We start from the raw sequence: 21,849 nt of genomic DNA, 5'->3' as shown, positions 1-21,849 counted from the left end.
ACTGTATTTTCTGATTTCTCCCCCTTTTTTCCCCTCTGTCCCTTCCCGTCCCGCTCTTTTCCTTCTGCTTTCTTTCTCTCTTTTTTGCATGCTACCCGGATCGACAGATGAAATTAGTGGGGACGGTAATATGTGGTTACATTTTTTAAAAAAAACAATTGGTGTGTGATGAAAGTACTACTTGCAACCTCAATAACTCATTTGCCACTTTTGTTGTTTGTAATGAAGGCACACGGTTCAGCCTGATGTTTATTCATATTAGACATATTCAGCTATGCCACAGTCATACAATTCGACAACATGGTGCGTGCTTCCTTGGGAAAAAAAAAGAGAGTCACGAAGGAAGAGAGGTGAAAGGAAGGCAGTTGAAAATGTATAACTGTATGTCGTAGAGCAGTGATTGTTAACCTTTTTGGCACTGAGTGCCGAACCCGGAGCACATGCACGCATGCACAAGAACGCTGGAACCTGGAAGAGAACAGCTGGCCAGAGCGTATGCACACGGCAGCCGGCTGCTCTTCTGGATTGTATCATGCGCATTTGGTGCATATGCGCACCGGAACCCACACCCACCAAGCCATGCCCACAGAACCGATAGTAAAAAAAAATTAAATCCCACCACTGGTCCTGATCCTGATTGGCTTTCACTCTGCAATTTATAGGTTTTTAAAGCTTTGCCAATAAAGGTCAAACATGACCATTTGTCTCAAATTTAACAGCATCTTTAGGACACTTCCGTGATAGAAAAGCGTTTTATAGCAGATGGGAAACATTAAAGAAAGGAAAGCTAGAGCGTGGTTGGGGGGGGTAGATAAATCAGTAATGCCTCTTTCTCTCCCACTTGGAGCATTTGCATTTTCTTTAGAGGCTGTGAGCTTCTTTTTCATCCCTCAAGTGCTCAACATTGGAACATTTGCAACTTTTGAAGCGTTGATGCCTTAAGCAAAAAAAAAAAAAAAATGATATTAGGAGCTCCCCCCTTCTCCAAAAGGGCTCAGGATGTCTGGCTTTAAGAACATCTCTTAATCTGTTGAAAATGCCTGCTATAATGAGTTGCACAATTATTATTTTTTTGTGGCTAAAATTGATTCTGCTTTTCCCATGTGTGCTTTTTTTCTCAAAAGTGAAAGAGGAAAAAGTGAATAATAAACTCAATTAGACCGAGAGGGAGGCTATAAAAAAATTAAATGAGCCAAATAAATAATCATGGAACTAGGTAACGTTAATTGTAAACTGCCTAGAAAGTTCTTCTTTATAGCAAGTACTGTATAGAGATGTTTAATTAAATTAAGTAAAATTTAAAAATTCAAAACTATTATAGAGATGGAGACAGAGAGAGATCAAATTTATTTTGCCAGGAAAAGAATCTATCATTTAATGATATAATGTTCTTACCTGGGAAACCTACTGTATTTTTTGGAGTATAAGCACCGGAGTATAAGACGCATGAAGATTTTGAAGAGGTAAATTTAAAAAAAAAGTTTTTGCACTCTACAGACGTCCCAAACCCTCTGCACGCCTCATTTTTTTGTGAAAAATGGGACATGCAGAGAGTTTGAGAGGCCTGCAAAGTTCTCCTGGGGGCTGGGGCTGGGGGCAAAAACGAGCAAAAAACAGTCTGTTTTTTGTGAAAATGGGCACGTTTTTTTTGCAAAAACAAAAGTGGGGGAGACATGCATAGCCTTTAGGAGGCTTGTAGAGTGCTCCTGGGGGCTGGAGAGGGCAAAAATGAGCAAAAACCAGCCCATTTTCTGCTCATTTTTGCCCTCTCCAGTCGCCAGGAGCACTTTGCAGGTCCCCCAAACCCTCAGCACGTCCATTTTTGCAAAGGGGGCAGGGTTTCAGGAGGCCAAAAATGCTGTATTCAGTGTATAAGATGCACCCAGATTTTCACCCTCTTTTTTGAGGGAAAAAGGTACGTCTTATAGTCCAAAAAATACACAATAATTTGTATTGTGAAGCATTTATTGTGCAAACCATCTTATTTGAGGATTCTCTTGTCAAATACTAAATGCAGGTAGTCCACAACTTATGACCACAGTTGAACCCAAAATTGCTGTTGCTAAGTGAGCCATTTGTTAAGTGAGTTATGCCCCATTTTACAACTTTTCTGGCCCCATTTTTTAAGTTCATCGGTGGAGTTCTTAAGATAGAAATACGGGGTTCTGAAATGAATTTGACTTCCTCGTTGACTTAACTTGTCAGAAGGTCCCAAATCACATGATTTGTGATTGGGACACTGCAACCATTATAAACATGAGTCAGTTGCTAAGCGACTGAATTTTGGTCATGTGACCCCAGAAATGCTGCAGCGACCGTGAGTGACTTTTGAAATAATTAGAATTCGTTAAGAACAGACTTGTAATACATAGATTTACAGATTAACAGAGTTGGAAGGGACCTTGTAGGTCATCTACTCCAACCCCCAGCCCAAGCAGGAGACCCTACACCATTTCTGACAGATAGCAGTCCAGTCTCTTCTTGAATGCCTCCAGTGATGAAGCTCCCACAACTTCTGAAGGCAACTTCTGTTCCATGGGTTGATTGTTCTCAGTGTCAGGAAATTCCTCCTTATTTCCAGATTGAATCTCTCCTTGATCAGTTTCTATCCATTATTCCTTGTCTGGTCTTCAAAGATGATTCTTTGAACAATTTGATTAATTACATTTACATAGCTGCTCATGACTCTCAGTGGTCAACAGTACTTAACAAAGGAATGAAGCAATGTAACACTATTTTAAATAGCATAAAAAGCAGCCGAGAAACACAACCAACAGCAGCCATTAATAATCCTTCACAACAGTTAATGGAATCAAGAAATGCGCTCGCCTGCACCATCAGGACCCCATACTCCCAACACAAATCTAAGTCTCCAAGGCCTTAAGAAATATCACCAGTGTCTCATCTCTTTTGTATAAAGAAGTCATAGAGAGACCAAAAAAAGAATATCATAGACATTGCTATTTTGGGCGCAAATGTTCACATTGCAGCTGTGTGTTGCGTTCTGTCTTGTTTGGCTACGCTCTGCCGCTCCGTCTCTGTAAACTCTCTCATCCATTGGCTTTATTGTGAATTTTCTTAACGGGGAATTTGCGTTGATGATTCAGACAGGATTACTCATGTTTTGACTGCTGGGTCTAAATAGAGGGACTGTCTGTCTGATAATTAAGATGCGTTCAGTTTCTCTCTCTAGTCCCTGAAAAACAAACTTAGTTATGTAATGTAGGTGGTAATGAGGTCATCTTCGTGTCCCAGAATTAACCTTGTCTGGAGAGAAGATTTTAATCATGGTGGCAGATGGAAGATTTATATGGGTGAAAAGGTTGCAGGTTTTTGGATTTGGACACAAAAACAGTCTCTTGTGTGTATGTGTGTACACACACACACACAGAGAGAGAGAGAGTCTTTTTGCTTTGCTGTGTAATGCAGTCATTTCCTTCAGATCCTCCAATTCTTTTCATTTCAGAAACTGATGACTATGCAGAGATCATAGATGAAGAAGATACGTACACCATGCCTTCAAGTAAGTCATCCTTTTCACTCTGGACACCTGATAGAGTCCATAAACGTAGTTGTAGATCTATTTAATCAAGGATATTTGAGATCCATCCTTTTGGACCTAAACATTGAAAATAAAAGGTTTAAGTGACGTTGAAGAATTGACATACCTCCACTGGAATTATTATTATTTTTGAAATAGTAGACGTAGTAGACGCAGACTCGTATAAGCAACTGAGAGAAAGCAATTGATTGATGGCCAGATGGCAAACTTCTAGTACCTTCAGGCACTCTGCTGGGTCTTACTCAGAAGAATAAATCCCTTACAGTTTTAGGATTAGATGTGCTTCCCTTCAGGTTCTTATATTTTGGTGCATTAAGGAAAAGAAGGAGGCAGGAAACTCCTGCCTGCATCTAAACTAGTTCACAAACCCGCGGTTTGTGTTGATGATTGAAAATGAGAACCACTTTGGTCTAGTAGTTAAGGCACCAGCCTAGATAGCGGGAGACTGTGAGTTCAAGTCCCACTTTAGCCATGAAAGTCACCTGATGATTTTGGTGTCGACCCACCTCTCAAAAAAAGATTGTGGGGAAAATAGGAGGAGGAAGATGTGTTGGATATGTTTGCTGCCTTGGGTTGTTGGTAAAAATAATAAAGGGGGGATATGTATAAATAAATAAATAAATAATAAATAAATAATAAATAAATAAATAAATAAATAAATAAATAAATAAATAAATAAATAAATAAATAAAGGCAATAAGAACAAAATCCAATTTCCAAAATGCAGGTATAATGGAAAATCTCAGCTTGCTGTAAAGCAAGTGTGTCAAACACAAGGCCCGCGGGCTGGATGCGGGCTGCCATGTGGTCGGATCCAGCCTGCAGGGCTGTCCTGGAAAATGTGGGGGCTGGCCCCCGTGGCTTTGGCCCGGTCTACCCAGTTTGGAGAGGAAACACGCCAGCAGTTTGGGGAGTGGCGTCAAGCTGGCCACGCCCACCCAGTTGCCCACACCCATCCAGTTGGCCATGCCCACCCAGCCGCCTAAAGTCAACCAAAGCCCTGATGTGGGCCTCAGTGAAATTGAGTTTGACACCCCTGCTCTAAAGGATGGAAGCGCACATTGGGAAGAGCCAAGATGGCGCAGTTGCTAGAGTGCCGTACTGCAGGCTACTTCTGCTGACTGCTAGCTGCAGTTCAGCAGTTCAAATCTCACTGGCTCAAGGTTGACTCAGCCTTCCATCCTTTCGAGGTGGGCAAAATGAGGACCCAGATTGTTGTGGGGGGGGGGGGAGGTATGCTGACTCTGTAAACCACTTTAGAGAGAGTTGTAAAACCACTATGAAGCAGTATATGTCTAAGTGCTAGTGCTATTAAGAGGAGAGATTTTGCTTTGCACCAGCATATTCTCTCTGTCTTTTAAAACATAATTATGAAAATTAAAACTATCCTGGAACCAAGCACAGCTCCTAGTGGTTATGCAGAAACATCCATTTGGTTTTCTTGGCAACAATATGGGTGTGTTTTGTTATTGCCCTTTTCTTGGATATGTTTGGAGAGCCTAGTCTTGCCCACAACCTTAGTGTCAGTTCCTACCGGTTCGAACCGTTTCAGCCAAACTGGTAGTAGTTTGGCGGCCTGGGTCGCTGGAACCGGCAGCGACCCAGGCCCGCCACGCCCCCGAGCCAGTTTTCCTGGCGGCACCTACGGCACCGCCATCTTGTTTTTGGCTTCTGCGCATGCGCAGAGCAAATTTAGTTGTACTGTGCATACGGGCATCATGAGCAAACCAGCATTAGTCTCTGCCGGAACCCACTTCTACTCAGTGTCCCTTTGAGGTCTCCTTCCAAGGGCTAATCAGACTGGCCTGTGCTTAGCCCTTGAGATTAACCAGGGATAATAAATTTTTAAAAAATGAGTATTCTTTCAGGTTAAGAGTGAATGAATGACTTTTTTTGTTTAATTGTTAGCCACGGTTAATGAAAAACATAGCTCATAATAGTCGGTATGTAATGGATTAAATGTAACCACCTCATCCTAAAATGTTTTACAATATGCAAAGTAAATTTGGATGGCATCTGTGCCTCTACAGTGTTATGAAGATGATGTCATAAACGTAGATCATGTATTTTGGGGTATTTGCAGAAATTTCAAATACAATGTCTGTGTGTGGGATTTTGAATACTGGATATTTTTTTTTCCAAATGTAATTTGCATTTTTAAGAAGCATTTTCTAAGCCGGTGTTTGATTTTTCTCTTAATTGCACTGCAGAAAGCTATGGAATAGATGAAGGTAACAGGAGATCCTTTAATTATCTATCTGTTTACAATTTTGAAGATACCTTAAAAAAAAAAGGAATTGTTGACTTTCTATTAATAAAGTGCTGGCTCAATTGTGTATTTTTGAGCCAACATATTTGATAGCTATGGCATTACAAAGAAAAAACTGCTTTGTTCAAATAAAAATGGATATATAGACTACTGAAGATTTTATTCCTATTTCTACCTTAAAAAAAAACACATCATAATAAATCATTTCCACTTCTCTCTTTGGAAACAAGAAAGCATGTTTCCCACTATTTTATTTGAAATACGGAAATAAAAATAGACAATTCAGTTGGCAATGAATAATGCCTAATAATTATAGGAATAAGCAGTTTACTAAAGAAAAAACATATAATAAAATATGTATGAAGTATCAGCAGAATACATTGCATAGGTATTTAGGGTAGGTCTTTTTCAGGCTTATTAAAACTATTCTTGGCTGATTTCCTGATTAACAACTCAATATTTTGCATTTTTACTTGGCAGTAAATTTCACTCTTCGGTGGGATTTATTTTCAGGAATGTATGCATAGGATTAAAACCACAAGCCCCTAAAATACCATGTAATGGAGACCTCTTAAAGATGCCATTAGCAGGAGCTAATCAAAATAACCTGCCCTTTTTGCATTTCTTTCCATGTGAACCATTGGTCATAATTCAGTTAAGATGCTTTAATTACATTGCTTGCATTAATGTAACTAAACACACTGGAACTAATTCAGAACTAGATGTCTCATGTCCTTCCCAGGATTTCCAGCTGAATGGGTGTTTAAGAGGATTCCACTATAGAAATGGTACTTATGTGGATTGCTTGTGGGCAAATATTGGTATATTTTTCAAACGGGTAATCATTTTAAGCGACCTTGGATGGTGTTTTGTCATTTGTGGGGGTATTTTATGGGGAAGCTATTTCATCATTGGATTTAAATTTAAATGGATTGTATTTTAATAGCCAGGGATTATGAGATTCAAAGAGAGCGGATTGAACTTGGACGATGCATCGGTGAAGGGCAGTTTGGCGATGTCCACCAAGGAGTTTATGTCACTCCAGTAGGTATCCGTAACGTTTTCATGCTTTTTTCAGAAGTAGAATTCACTTCCTTCCAATTGTGTGTTATTATCCACTGTACATTCTTACGTTCTAGTGAAAATGCAAATGCGTTGAGTTTTGAACTTCATTATCTTATGTGGTAATGGAAAACGTCTCAACCCAATGCATAGTGTCTCCACTAATCTTTTATCTTTATTGATTAAAATTCCTTAAACTGCACACATCCTCACACATTCATATTTACCAAACTATAATACTGGGTAGGTGATGTAAGTAAGTGTTTGAGAAGACAAGAGTTTTTTATACCACAGTTGTGTGCCTGAATGGTGTCTTTTGTCTAGCCCTTCATTTTGTTTCATTCTAGCAAACCTTTATATATATGCTCACTTATTTTCTTCATGTTGGGCCCTTGATGCTCTCTGAGATTGGTTGCCAGCGTTTCATTACCAAACACCATTCCCTTCCAGCACTGATGGCGTCACCCATTTGGGTCATGAAACATCTGCAAGAACACCACTTAGCTCAGAGAGCATCAAGGACCCCACAGTTCAACCCTGAACTACTAATATTCTCTTTTGATGGTGTTTTCTTCACGTTCACTGGCTGTTTACTGTGGCTGAGTTATGTAAGACTGGTTGCTTAATGTCTATGGAAAAAAACATATTTTTTGAAAAAGCACTTTTTGGACGATCGGTTGCTTAAAACAGGGATTGGCAACCTTAAACACTCAAAGAACAACAAAAGTCCTAACCAGAAGCCCCCAGTTCAATTCTGGAGCCGACTGGAAGTCTGGTTCCCTCACCATAGAGTCTCTTCCTAGCACGGTATCCTTTTTCCTCTGGCTGTCCTAACCGAAAGCCCTATCAATTGTGGAGCTGACTGCGACAGGGAGCTGCAGCAGAGGGATAAAAGAGCCACATGCAGCTCCAGAGCCACAGGTTGCTGATCCCTGGCTTAGAAACTATTTTCATTCCTTGTTGACTCTCCTCTCATCTTGCTTGGTGTCAACTAATTTCAGCTGGCTGCTCGCGTGCAAATACAGCTCGTCTTCTGTCGTTCCCCCTTTCTTAAGACTGTGTCACGCTGCTTCGTGTGGCAAACGCTGCTATCCGTGACTATGATCCCGATGACTAAAATGTCAGATTAAGGCTAAAGCCTTTCCTCACTTGACCCTGAAGCTCATTGTGCCATTCTGTGTACCTAAGCTTTTCACAGAAGAAAAAAACAGGACAATGCAAAAGAAGGAGCAGCGCGTAGGCGAACTCCAGTTCCTGTACTTTAGATACACATTGGTGTTAAAAGATATTTGGGAGGTGGGGAAAATCTTTTTGGTTTTAGTTTTGCAAAAAAAATGTACGTATTAGAAGAAACATGTACCAAGTCTTTGGTGGAGACTTGGTAAGGCAAAGTCACAAACCATTGGCTCAAGTGGAATAATAAGAACTTAAGCTGGGAGATTAACTCATCATCTCGCTGATAATATCAAAGCCTAAATGCTCCGTTAAACATGCCCAGCTGTTACATGCAGTTGTGGGGATGTGTGTAGAGGAGATGGTGTCCAAGGAGTAGGGAAGTCTCATTTGGCCTGAGGGTCTAATTAGCAGTTGGTAATGGGTGAACGTTTTTAATGCAGAGAATGCTGCCTACCAGCAGCTTCTGATTTGAGCCTGCTGTGGGAGACATTTGAACTTTTCAGCAGGAGCTGCAGCTTCCAGTCCCTTTGCAGAGACACATGAATGTGCTGAGAGAAATGTGTTTTCATCTTCACTTGCATAGTTCATGAGGAAATGCTAACTTCAGAAAACTGTCACCTTTTCTTTGCAAAGTCTATGAAACAGCCTTTTAAAATCTTCATAATCAATGTCTTTATCTGTGTGATTCCTTTCATTTCTACAATGTGGGCGTTTCTGTCTTGTAGGAAAACCCTGCCATGGCAGTTGCAATCAAAACGTGCAAAAACTGTACCTCGGACAGCATAAGAGAGAAATTCTTGCAAGAAGCCTGTAAGTTATTAAAACTTGTTCTTTTTCTTTTTGTTTGTTTGTTTGTTTGTTTTATTGGATTTATATGCCGCCCTTCTCCCAAAGGACTCAGGGCGGCGTACAACATTTAAAAATACACATCCCGAAAGTTAAAAAGAAATTAAATACATATCCAAAAAAACAAACCCAATTTATAGGACAATACATCTAAAAAATGAGATAAAAATTAACAGGCCAGGCCGGCTTGCTGGAAAAGCCAACTTTTTAGGGTGCGTCGGAAGGACCGGAGGTCAGGGATTATGTGAAGCTCTGGGGGCAGCTCATTCCAGAGGGAAGGTGCTCCCACAGAGAAGGCTCTCCCCATGGGGGTCACCAGCCGACACTGTCCGACGGCACCCTGAGGAGGCCAACTCTGTGGGATCGTACTGGACGGTGGGAGGCTACTGGTGGCAGTAGGTGGTCTCGCAGGTACCCTGGGCCTAAGCCATGGAGCGCTTTAAAGGTCATAATTAATACCTTGAATCGCACCCGGAGAACAACCGGCAACCAGTGCAGCCGCCTAAAAGGGGTGTAACATTGGAGCACCTAGGTACCCCCATGATAACCCGCGCGGCTGCATTCTGGACCAGCTGAAGCCTCCGGGTGCTCTTCAAGGGCAGCCCCATGTAGAGAGTGTTGCAGTAGTTTTCAGCTTTGGTAGGTTTAGGGCCGTGATGGCGAACCTATGGTACACGTGCCACAGGTGGCACACAGAGCTCTCTCTGTGGGCATGAGAGCCATAGCCCCATCTCAGCTCCACTGCACATGTGAATGCGCCTCCCATCAACCATCTGATTTTCGGGTCTCTGCCTTGCATGCGGGAGACGTGTGCGCATGCACAGGGGATGGGGGGAGTCCAGGGTGGACACCCTGTTTTTGGTTTTGGGAGGCTCAGGGAAGCCTGCTAGGCCCAAAACAGTGTGTGGAGGGGGGTGCCCCCCTCCGCACCCCATTTTGGCCCCAGGAGGCTTCAGGGAAGCCTGCTAGGCCCACAATGGGATGGGGTTGCACGCATGCGCAGGGCGAGCGCTAGGGATCTCACACATGCACAGGGGCGGGAGGAGCACGGGTATGTTGTGTGCATGCATGCACAGGGGGGTGGGGCGCATTGCATTATGGGTGTGGGCTGTGCGGGCTGTCATGCGTGCACGGGATTTTGGCACACGAGGACAAAAAGGTTAGCCACCCTTGGTTTAGGGTGAGCGCGTGAGGGGTTCTTTGTGCAAAGACCAGAAACAAACACCACGACTTGGCTGAAAACTGTACACTGCATCGCAGCACCCACCATCCCCAACCATTGGCTCTTGCCCTGTTAAGCAAAGTCCTCAGAGTGGCATCTTGTCCTCGTTCCCCCTCCAGAAGTGCTTCCACTTAGAGGGGATTATGCGCTGCCTCAGTGGGGTTTCTCCTTTTATAAACACAGCTGCAAAATAAAGCTGCTGCAAAGCCCCTCGCTCTTTTTCACAAGCACCGTGACTACTGAGTTGCAAAGCCAAGCTGGCAAGGGACGGAACCCAGGTGGGCTCTTTCCTGGGGCTTATGGTCTTGGCAGTTGACTGTTGGCTCGCTTGCCTGCTGTTTGTCCTGGCCCAGACCTTGCTCCCTACTTCCACGGCTGCTTGTATCACTTCCTCTTCTCCCACTCACCCACACGCACTCTGGCTTGACCTTCCTTTTTCCAGGCATGGGTGGAGCAAGGTATACAAACTTGGCTGCCTATGGATGTTTGGCATATGCTTGAAAAAGCCAAGATGTGGCTCACCTGGCCACTGGGGGCGCTGTTACGGCAGTCCAATAGCTGGGGAATTTTGGGAGTTGAAGTCCAATCATCATAGAGTTACAGAGTTTGGGAAACAGTGCACTAGAGCAGGGGTCTCCAACCTTGGCAACTTTAAGCCTGGCGGACTCCAACTTCAACTTTGCTGGCTGGGGGATTCTGGGACTTAAAGTTGCCAACGTTGGAGACCCCTGCACTAGAGGTTATTCTGGTCCATCAAGCTTTGGGAAGTTGTGTGGACGTGCAGGTCTGCCCTCATTAGATTTTATAGATTTTCACTATAAGTAAGAGTTTATAATAAAATATACCATATTTTTCAGAGTATAAGACACACCTTTTTCCTTCAAAAAAGAGGGTGAAAATCTGGGTGCATCTTACACACAGAGTACAGGAATTTTTTTGCCTCCTGAAACCCCACCCCCTTCGCAAAAATGGCCGTGCAGAGCCTTTAGGAGGCTTCCAGAGTGCTCCTGGGGGCTGGGGAGGGCAGAAATGAGTGAAGAACGGGCCGTTTTTTTGCTCGTTTTTGCCCCCCAGTCCCTAGAAGCACACTATAAGCCTCCTAAAGGCTATGCATGCCCCCTTTTTTTTGACCAAAAACGGGCCATTTTGGGGAGGCCTGCAGAGTGCAGAAACTTTTTTTTTAATTCGCTATTTTAAAATCTTGGTGCCTTTTATACTCCGAAAAATAAGGTACATATTTTTTGTGGATTTATTTGGATGGCTTTTGCTGAGATACTTTTGTTAGGGTTTTGCATTTATTCTTCTTTTCTTTTTGCTCGTGTAATCTCCCCAGAGAATGGGAAGATAAACAGGTGATTGCCTCAAAGTAAGCAAACAGTCAGAAGGGTTGCATTCCTGTCCTTGGATAGAAAGTCTCACAGTTGAAAAATACAGGCTGAGATTTGATTCATAAATACAGATTTGCAATACTCGGTTCAAACTAAAGAACGACACAATGCGTCGTTTAGAACGGCAATCACATCACGAGCAGCCAAGATAAATCTGCTACTCTAATAATGTATGTTTTTTTTAGACTTTTCCTGTGTATGTCATGAGATAAAAGGTGAACGTTCCAGGTTTGGCTACGGACTGCTATCTCTTCCACAGCACAAACAAACCAATTTCCATTTCATTCCGCGCGAGCTTTAACGCCGGCGCTCTTGAGACAGATAATAAAGCAATTATACTCCTCGTCAATAGTCCTCAGCCAAAGGGAGTAAATGAGATTTTCTTGTGGACATCATATTCATGTCAGGGTTGTCCTCCATCACAACTCAGTGCATCTGTCTGAATAGTGTTCCATTTATCTTCTTTCTGCTCTTAATGAAGAAATGCCCAAATGAAGCGTAGACATTGTGAATCAATAAGATTTTTTTTTTTATAAGGCAGGTTGGAAGCTTTGAAGCATGGCTAGTGATAATTGTCGCCAATTTATATTTTGCAAGCCATCTGTTCTTGAACTGAATCCATTTAGGCTGATCGAAAGATATTAAATTGTTGTCACACCTTAGCGGCTCACTCAGAAAGAAAATTCCCGGCCTTTTCAGCATGGTTCAATTGTCTACCGTGGACCTCACCTCATTCTTAAGAGGTCTGTAAAGGGGGCATGCATAAGTGCACCAGCCTGCCTACCATCCCTGTCTTACTGTCCCCATTTATCTGTAATTACTTCCTTTGTTTATGTTCATGCCTGTCCTTGTACATGTTTGACAAACAAACAAATAAATGGTTGTGAAATCAAAGATGCACCTCTCTTCCAGTGTCCAGCTCTAACCCATTTTGGGGGTTTCATCTGTGCTTTGGATACTGAAATCGGGGCTAAATATGCTTTCGTTTCAAGAGCTGGTTTAAAAGTAATCACGATTAGCATGAATACATCTGCAAATACAGCACTCATCACAGTAGATATTAAAAATCGAAGAGAAATTAAAATAGAGAGCTGAGCTGCAAAATAGACAGTGAGCCCATGGAACGGTGAGAAGGTGCAACCACGTAGCCCATTTCTCAGAAAGAATGGTAGTTTACTCTGGAAACAAAATGATTTCCTGGGTGAACTGTTTACAGAGAGTCCTCAGTTTATGGCCAGTCACTTAGAAACTATTTGAAGTTATGACAAATATATACAACCCAAATTTGAAGTTTTGACAGTTTCCCTGGATACATTTGCTGCTGCTTGTACCTTCCTGTGCTCCTTTGATCGTATTTTACACTAGTTTTACTGAAAATTGACATTTCTGCCCATAGTAAGCCATTGGTTCACTTTATGACCACCACAAAAAAAGTGGAATAATAAGAACTTAAGCTGGGAGATTAACTCATCATCTCTCTGATAATATCAAAGCCTAAATGCTCCGTTAAACATGCCCAGCTGTTACAAGCTCAAAACCCACCTATTTCAGCTAGCCGGCCTGGCCTAATTCAAACTTTCCCACCTCAGTTTGTATTTTTAAATTTTACGGTTTGGTTTTAAGGTTGGGTTTTTAATTTTTATAAACTTGTACAGGGGTCTGTTTAATCTGATTTTAATTATATTTATTATCGATTGTATGGTTTTAATTTTGTACCTGTACACCGCCCTGAGTCCCTTCAGGGAGAGGGGGCGGTCTAGAAGTCTAATAAACTAAAGTAAACTAAACTAAATATAGCCAGCAATAAAACCCAGTTAATAAAAGCAATCATTCAAACTTGGTTTCACATTATAACAGCTGCAGAACTAAAAGACTTGGTTCACTCCATGGGAAGACGTTGTAAGGCCGTAATTCCCCTGTGCACTGCTTGGAGACTCCATGCATGGGTTATAACGTCTGTCTATTAGTCCAGAAACTGAGTTTGAATTGTTTGGATGCACCTTCTTGACTGGAGTCAGTTTCTTAACACAGTCTAGCCCAAAGAGACGCATCCTTACTTCTCTCTAGGTTACTAGGCAGAGTTTTTCAAAAAATCCACGCTTGACGTCTCCAACAGGCAAGGAGAACACTCAATTCAACGAGAATCAAGCAGCAATACAAGCAGAGCTTCGTATTCTCAACAATAAAACCCAGTTAATAGTTAATAGAAACAATCGTTCAATCTTGATTTCACATTATAACAGCTGCAGAACTAAAAGACTTGGTTCACTCCATGGGAAGACGTTGTAAGGCCGTAATTCATGCTAAAGGTTACCCATTAACTGACATGGTGATAATTTTTGTATATCTCATTTTTTTCTACATGTTTCACTTTTCTTCTTTATAACTGCTATTCTAATAGCAAATCCTTCATAAAAGTTATTGCATTACATTCTTGATTAAATTATCTTTCCATTGATGTATAATTTTATGGTACTACTCCCCCACAAAAGTGGGGTTATTAGCCATCAAACCTCAAAAATACTGTAGACTTTCCCCAAAAGGTTTCCACAATTTTGGCCACTACTGGAAGCCTTAAGTGCTAGTGCTAGTAAGCCTAGAATATGTTTCAGCCCCTTGCTACAAAAAGAACCCTTTCCCCTCCTGTTTTCGGATTGCCCGTCACACAGCATGCCTCTGTTTAACGAGAACTTTTCCTTTCCCTGTTGCAGTAACAATGCGTCAGTTTGATCACCCTCACATTGTGAAGCTGATTGGCGTCATTACGGAAAATCCCGTCTGGATCATTATGGAGCTCTGTACCCAGGGAGAGGTGAGAAGAATCCATCAAGACACGTCTGTCCTCGGGGGGAGGGGGGTGTTGATAAAGACTTGGGGGGGGGGACGTGAAAGTGTTGTGTGGGCGTCTTTCTCGATAGGAAGAAAGAATCATCAGCATTCATTTCGCAATGGCAGAATCGTAGTTTTGAATTGAGTCCAGGGGGAATTGTGGAATTGGAAGAGGAGACCTAAACCTGTTCTTCTCAGTGTGGAGTTGAGCGACAGCTCTCTGCTTTTCCCCTGGGAAGAAGAGAGCGGAAAAGGATTGTAAATAAAAATCTTGGCGCAATGTACATGTAGTCCTTGACTTACAACAGTTCTTTTAGCGGCCGTTCAAAGTGACAGCGGCACTGAAAAACGTGATATATGACCATTTTTCACACAAAAAGGGCAGCATCGTAAAGAGGTCATAGTTGTCCACCCCTGATTTAGAGTATGACAGTCCAAGCTTTTGTAAAACATGTGCATTTTGATTGGAAGGAAAGTCATTTAATTCTAAAGATCAGCAGAGATAGGCCAATTTGAATATTTTCACGGCTTTCCTTTTCATTGCTGAGCACCCCAACGATGGAGGCCAGGGTGAGGCCACTGCCAGGGCTGCTTGCAGAAGTCCATTGGTGGTTTAGAAATCACAGTTTCTCTGCAACAAACAGCCCAGTGAGAATTGAGCATGCTCAGTAGCCATGAAAAGGAGAAACAGTGCAATGGAGAAGAGAGAGGGAGATGAGGCAGTTGGGGTTCTTTAGACTGTGTTGCAGCCCGCCAGCGGCCAACAGAGCTGGCAGCAGATTTGGAGAGTGAGGAGGTTAGGGGGGGACATGGGCCAGTCCTAGAATCTGGGGAAGGCTTGGACAAGGGCTCTGTGTCGGAGGCAGAGAGGAGGCCAGGGCCGTATGCCAGTTATCAACTGCCTTCAGAGTCGGACATCAGTGAGGCAGAAGAACAACTGGAGCCTGTTCCCAGTGTGCGCATGCACAGAGTTGCCAGACGAAGGGAACAGCTAAAGAACAGGTGTCGTCTTGGGAGTAAGGCCACAGGTGGATGATGAATGGCCCCTCCCAGAGGAAATAAAAGAGCGAAAGGGGAGTGGAGTTTGCAGGAGACAATTGCTTAATTGGTTTGTGACTCTCTGAGACTCCTTGCCAAGTTTTGCAGATATCATCCTGTCAGCTCTCCAAGCCAGATAAGGTCTGTGACTGTAGATCCTCTCTTGAAAGACTTTGTTGGATATGAATGAGAAGAATTCACAGTAAATTAATAAAAGGGTTTTTTGTCGGGACAAGGAGTTTGTTTCTCAGGAAGCCTAGGTCAGAACTGGCTGCAACATGTTGAATCGAGATCCTTTGCGCTGCTGGATTTATTTTCGCTTAGTTGCTTATTCTGACTTTCCCCCTCTCTCTCCTTCATCCTGTAGTTGAGATCGTTTCTGCAAGTCAGAAAATACAGCTTGGATCTGGCATCCTTGATACTTTACGCTTACCAACTTAGCACAGCACTGGCCTACTTAGAGAGCAAACGGTTTGTACATAGGTAAGATCATCACCTCCCTGCAAAATATTATCCTCTTAGAAATTGTGTACATCGCTGCCTGTTTTAACAGCCAGGTTGGGTTTAATGGTAATGGGTTTTCTTATCCAGAACTCCATTTTCCATTATTCCATTCATTGATAAAATTTGCATAGCTGCCCATTTAACCCAAAGCAATTCCCTTTATGTTGATTTAATGAAGAACGGTGAGTAGTATTTTAACATCTTAGAATCCACTTATTTTCGTCCTTGATTTGTTGGTCTCTTTGTGAGTATTAACTGTTCCGAATCCAGCAGCATGCAAGAGACTTGGCAAAGGGTGACATCTGCTGGGCAGCCTCTTCCAGTGTTTGCTAAAATAGTAGCAGCAATTTCCAATTTCCATTTTGAAATAGCCTGCAACTTCCAAAGCATGAGATAGTAATAAGGGTTTTCTTGAAAACCTTTTAACCAGTGAATGGACTGCTTACATTTTCATGGTCATTAAAATGGAAAGCAATCGGGGGAATACTTGATATCTGTAAGAGGAAGGAAAATACTCTATTAAACATGGAGATCAGACACACACTTTAAAACTTCGAGTTCACACATACTCGTAAAAGTTTCAAGGTGGTTTTGGAGGTAGTATCTTCTAATCCTTGCCACACTCTTGCACAGTAGATTATTTTTAATAAGAACGTCACATAATCCTAAGGAAAGGATTCAAGCAAGATTCGGACTAGGTTCTGCCTGATTTTTAACTAAGGGGTCAAGGAACCATAAATTGTTGTTGTTAGTCACAAAGTTGTGTCTGACCCACTGCGACCCCATGGACCACGTTCCTCCAGGCCTTCCGGTCCTCTACCATCCTCTGGAGTCCATTTAAGCTCACGGCGACTGCTTCAGTGACTCCATCCAGCCATCTCATTATCTGCCATCCCCTTCTTCTTTTGCCCTCCATTGTTCCCAGCATTAGGCTTTTCTCCAGTGAGTCCTTCCTCCTTCTCATTAGGTAGCCAAAGTGTTTGAGTTTCCTGTTCAGGATCTGGCCTTCTAAAGAGCAGCCAGGGTTGATCTCCTCTAGACCGATCGGTTGGATGGCCTTGCAGTCCAAGGGACTCAATGCAGGAGTCTTCTCCAGCACCATCGTTCAAAGGCCTCCATTCTTTGGCACTCAGCCTTTCTTATGGCCCAACTTTCACAGCCATCCATTGCTACTGGGAAAACCATAGCCTTGACTATACATACTTTTGTTGGCCAGGTGATGTCTCTGCTTCCCCCCCTCCCCGACGGCCACTTTTTAAAAAGCAAAAAACCATAAATTTGTCTTGTTTTTCTAAATAAAAAAATCATGGATTTTTATAATTTTTCTGCTTTGATGTGCCTATGCTTGTGCATTTCATTGTAAGGAGACTGGAAAGGCTTAAGCAGTATTAATGGGAATTAATGGGAATCCAGCCCCCAGCAGGAGCAGTGTATAACTTTCTTACTACAGGAAGCTGTCATTTCAGGAAAGGAAAAATAAAGTTAGCTTCCAAGGACTTGGAGTGACTGATGACATCCTGATATTTGTTTTAGGCTGTTTTTTGCACTTGGGGATTTAAATAGTTTCCCTTAAAAACTTAACTCCAGTGCAAAAATTTACAATGCGTTGTATGCCTGTGTTTTACGACAGTTCAAAAAGATTCTACCACTTGAAGCATTCTGTTCAAAAATTAGTAGAAGGTTTAATTGGAGATGTCTTAGTAAGTACCATACTAAGCTGTGCAAACATTGGTTGACCTTATATTCAGGTATAATTGTCTTAATCTAGCTAGAATTTTCCTACATTATGTAATGTGATATATTGCGCCTTTGATTTGGGAAGAGAGCAGAAGTGTGATAAATTTTTGATATGAAAATAACCTAATTGAATGTGCTCCAGATGCGCTTGGGTGCTGATGTCTTAAACGGAAGGATTAACGTTTATGTCTTCCACCAGGGATATTGCTGCTAGAAATGTGCTAGTGTCCTCTACAGATTGTGTCAAACTAGGTGATTTTGGCTTGTCTCGGTATATGGAAGATAGCACATATTATAAAGGTAAGTAAGGGGTATGTTTACATAATCACCGTCTACACAGTCTCTGTTGAATAAAAAGAGTATTCTGTCTGAGGCTGTCATAGGACACAGGGGTCATTCCATGTCAAGTGGTCTGGGGGGGGGGTCCCTGCTCAACCATCACGGATTTTGATGAAAGTTGGTGTGAACGTGCACACACATCCCCAATGAACATGTCTCCACATGTAAAGTATTACATGTAAAGTGTTACATGTGCCGATGCAATACTTGCAGAGATAGAGTCATTTGTTTGACCCCACACTGCAACCTTCTACAGAATGACTCTGAGGTTCCAGCAACTTTGAGACATAATATCTCCGGCAATATTTTGTTGAGAGAAACAAAACTTGGCCATCTTGTGCAACTTTCTGTGCTCTATTAAACAAAACAATAAAAACGTTCTCGTGAATGATCTCCATCTAGATAATTTGGAGCAAAGTTGGCCGAAAAAATTTGCGGTTCAAAAAATGGTTCAAGTTTGGCTTTTTATATCTCTGGAAGGAAAGTTATGTTAAATGTGAAGCTTTGTGCCTAATAACTTAGCAACACAAGGTTTTCGAATATAAAATTTCATTCTTCTAGTGCTTTCCAATAGTTTACAAATTGAGTGTAAAGTTGACATTTCTTTTTGTAAAAATGCCCAAAATAGGGTATTTTCAGCCCACTTTTACAAAAAAAAGACCTTCTCGAAACTCTGTTAAATCACTCTCATTAGAAAGAGCGTGTTTCAAACACCCTAAAAAAGTAGGGTTCGTTTTTCATCACTGACATATAAAGCCCTAAAAATAGGGGCAAAGTTGAGGACGTTGCTATGGCTACGTCACAATCCTTCTATGATTTCGTTTCTGAAATCAGACCACTTGACATGGAATGGCCCATAGGACAAGAGGCATGATCAGTAGTCCAGAATTAAAAACCAGTATAGTCCATTTAAATATTTTATTTTAAAAATAAGAGGGTTAAAAATGATGAAACTTAAATGAAACATATTAGAAGGGGAAATAACATAAGGAGAATTGTACTGATTTGAAACTGCTATAAGAAGGAACACAACATTCCAATGTACTGTGTAAATGTAGTTTATGTCTTAAGTTTTGTTTTTGGTGTATTTTGTATGTTTGAAAATAAAAAATATATATATTAAGAAATATTTTATTTTAAAAGGTCAGTAATTGTGTTGTCGGGTCTAGTTCAAATTTGGCTGCTACAAAGCGAGGCTGCCACAGAAATGCTGAGAGTCCAGGACTGTAGGGTTAGAGGCATTAGAAAATAGCTTATGAAGACCTCACTGCTGGTTGGATCCTGGCACCACTAGATCAGGCTCCAAAGATTCCCGTTCTCCTTCCTCCTTGACAAAGGAGCCATGGCAAAAAATTGATCTGTTTTTTTTTCTAAGTTTAGCAAATTGATCCTATACTGTTGAACAAAAGAACTGGAAACCTTGGAAATGTTCTCCATGTGCAATATTATATATCTGTGAAATATGCTGTTTTACAGGTAGTCCTAAACATACGACTGCAATGGAGCCCTTCCCATAACAGTCACAAGTTGTGAAGGTAGTTTTAAGTGAGGCGCCCATTGATTGCCTTGCTTAACAACCTCCATCCCTGCTTTCCCTGATGTGGTCCTTAAGCAGAGCATGGGGTACCTCAGACATGGGGAAGGCCCTAGGACGCCTAGTGCAGACCGAAGCCCACCTGCCCCTGACCTCTCAATGCCTCCTCTGAGGGGCACCCCGTTCTTTGCTTTCTACCCCTTGAGGTCCCTACAGGCCCCTGATTTTCTAGTCTTGATTACATTCGATAAAAATTGGGACATGTATTCCATCAGCCGTATCGTATTTGGTGTGTAAACAGCTGGATGACTGCTGGATGGTATTAGATAGATGCTGAATACTGTCAGGTCTTTACTGCCATCTTGCAGTCATTCATATTTTTGCAGCTCAACTCTGGAAATGACTGTGACGATTGTGCTGCTTTCTGTGCAAAGCTTTGTAGCTGAATCTTTGATTCAGCTCCTCTTTATTCACTTACTGTTCAAATGTCCAAGAGACATGACAGTATAGGATGAGGGGTGAACCATACCTAGCTCATGTGTAAAAAACAGTAGCATAGAATCTATTTCACTGTTACGCCTTCCTGCTTTTCAGCAGTCATGGGGCTGAAATTCATTTTGATTGCTCTAGGACTGTGATGGCGATCGTATGGCATGTGGGCCACAGGTGGCACGCAGAGCCCTCTCTGCGGACATGCCAGCTGTCGCCCCAGCCCAGCTCCACCCGCTGGCCATTTAGTCTTTGGGCCTCTGCCGCGAATGCGCAGGGGTGCTCGCATTGCATTTTGGGGATTCACATGTGCGCGCGCACCCCCTGTGCCCTGTTTTGGGCCTGGAAAGCCTCCTGCACCAATCTGGAAGCCAGTAATGGGCGGGGTAGGTGGGTGGAAGGGAGGTGGGGCGCATCTGCAGGGGACGCATGCACATGCACTGGGGCAGGGTACGTGGATGGGGCGCATGCGCAGGGGACATTTGCATTGCATTTTGGGGTTGCGTGCACACTTTGGGCACTCAGCACCAAAAAGCCCTCACTGCTCTATGATATAGGCAACAATAACAACCCAATGGCCCAAGTTGGCGAAACCTTCAGCCAGCACATTCAGACTGGGATGCATGCATGCATATATACTCAAAAGTTTAGCTTGCAACCCAGTGTAAAATATAAAGAGTGGAGCAGATGAATGATGTTTAAGATGTCCTGAGTAGATTTCATTTGTGCACTTTAGCTTCAAAAGGAAAATTGCCCATCAAGTGGATGGCCCCAGAATCCATCAACTTCCGACGTTTTACCTCAGCCAGTGATGTCTGGATGTTTGGTAAGAGGAGATCAGCACGTTTCCTATACCTCTGCCTCCATTTTAAACTGTTTCTTGAATGTGTGCAGGTAGTCCTCGACTTATGACCACCATTGAGCCCAAAATTTATGTTGCTAAGTGAGATGCTTGTTAATCGAGCTTCGCCCCATTTTATGAATTCCTTGCCACAGTTGTTAAGTGAATCATTGCAGTTTTTGAGTTAGTAGCACATTTGTTCAGTGAATCTGGCTTCCCCTTTGACTCTGCTTGTCAGAAGGTCACAAGAGGGGATGACGTGACCCTAGGACCCTGCAATGGTCATAAACACGAACCGGTCACCAAGCGTCTGAATTTGGATGACGTGACCATCACGGATTCCACAACGGTGGTAATTGTGAGAAATGGTCCTGACTTATTTTTTTCATTGGCATTGTAATTTTGAATGGTCACTAAACGAATTTTTGTAAGTCAAGGACTCTCTGTATCGCCCTTGCCTGGTATTGCATGGCGCTCAAACCAGTGCGCAAAATGTAGATTTACCCAGATGTAATGTTGAATTTGCTCTATACTCCCCCTTTCATTTTCTATTGACGTTGTAGTTGTCCCCTCTTGTTTGTCTTTCTGCTCTAGATTGCATTTAGAAGATTTTATTCATGAAATAGAGTGTTCTAGAGTGATGCCGCCTTGGATTTTTTTTCATCCAGCAATGGCAGTGCTATTTACTATCAATTGCTTAAATTTATTTCGCTCCCTGCTTTTGTGTTTAAATGAACCGTGGGTTAGAGATATGTAAGTGAATGTAGGAGAAGGAATGGCAGAACCTGGGGACAGAATTAAAAGAGGGGCAGCAACTCTGCAGCCGCATGTGGCTCTTTCATCCCTCTGCTGCAGCTCCCTGTCGCTCAAAATATGTGTCACAACCGCCAATATGCGACACCCACTGGCATGCAATTTATTGGATCTTTTTGACCCCGGGAGGCCAAGCATGGATAAATCCAAGAAAACTTTCAGAAGAAAACAGAACGTTTAATTCAACTAGATATGTTAGT

The 21,849-nt window shown here is 42.4% G+C and overlaps 1 protein-coding gene across 8 annotated transcripts in view; it reads left to right on the top strand.

Moving 5' to 3' along the window:
- The window catches only part of PTK2 (protein tyrosine kinase 2), a 265,732-nt gene that overhangs the window by 172,066 nt on the left and 71,817 nt on the right, over positions 1-21,849 (top strand). For all 8 annotated transcript variants that reach the window (XM_081951050.1, XM_081951049.1, XM_081951053.1 and 5 more), the window contains 7 exons: positions 3,467-3,523; positions 6,778-6,875; positions 8,795-8,879; positions 14,237-14,337; positions 15,760-15,875; positions 17,833-17,933; positions 20,732-20,821. In XM_081951050.1, coding sequence (XP_081807176.1) covers positions 3,467-3,523; positions 6,778-6,875; positions 8,795-8,879; positions 14,237-14,337; positions 15,760-15,875; positions 17,833-17,933; positions 20,732-20,821 — 648 coding nt within the window. The remainder of the gene's footprint in view (positions 1-3,466; positions 3,524-6,777; positions 6,876-8,794; positions 8,880-14,236; positions 14,338-15,759; positions 15,876-17,832; positions 17,934-20,731; positions 20,822-21,849) is intronic.

This window comes from Natrix helvetica, assembly GCF_964273705.1.
Source record: "Natrix helvetica genome assembly, chromosome: 4".
Taxonomy (NCBI): Eukaryota; Metazoa; Chordata; class Lepidosauria; order Squamata; family Natricidae; genus Natrix; species Natrix helvetica.
The sequence above is the reverse complement of the archived record's forward strand: the minus strand, read 5'-3'. Positions and strand labels throughout refer to the sequence as shown.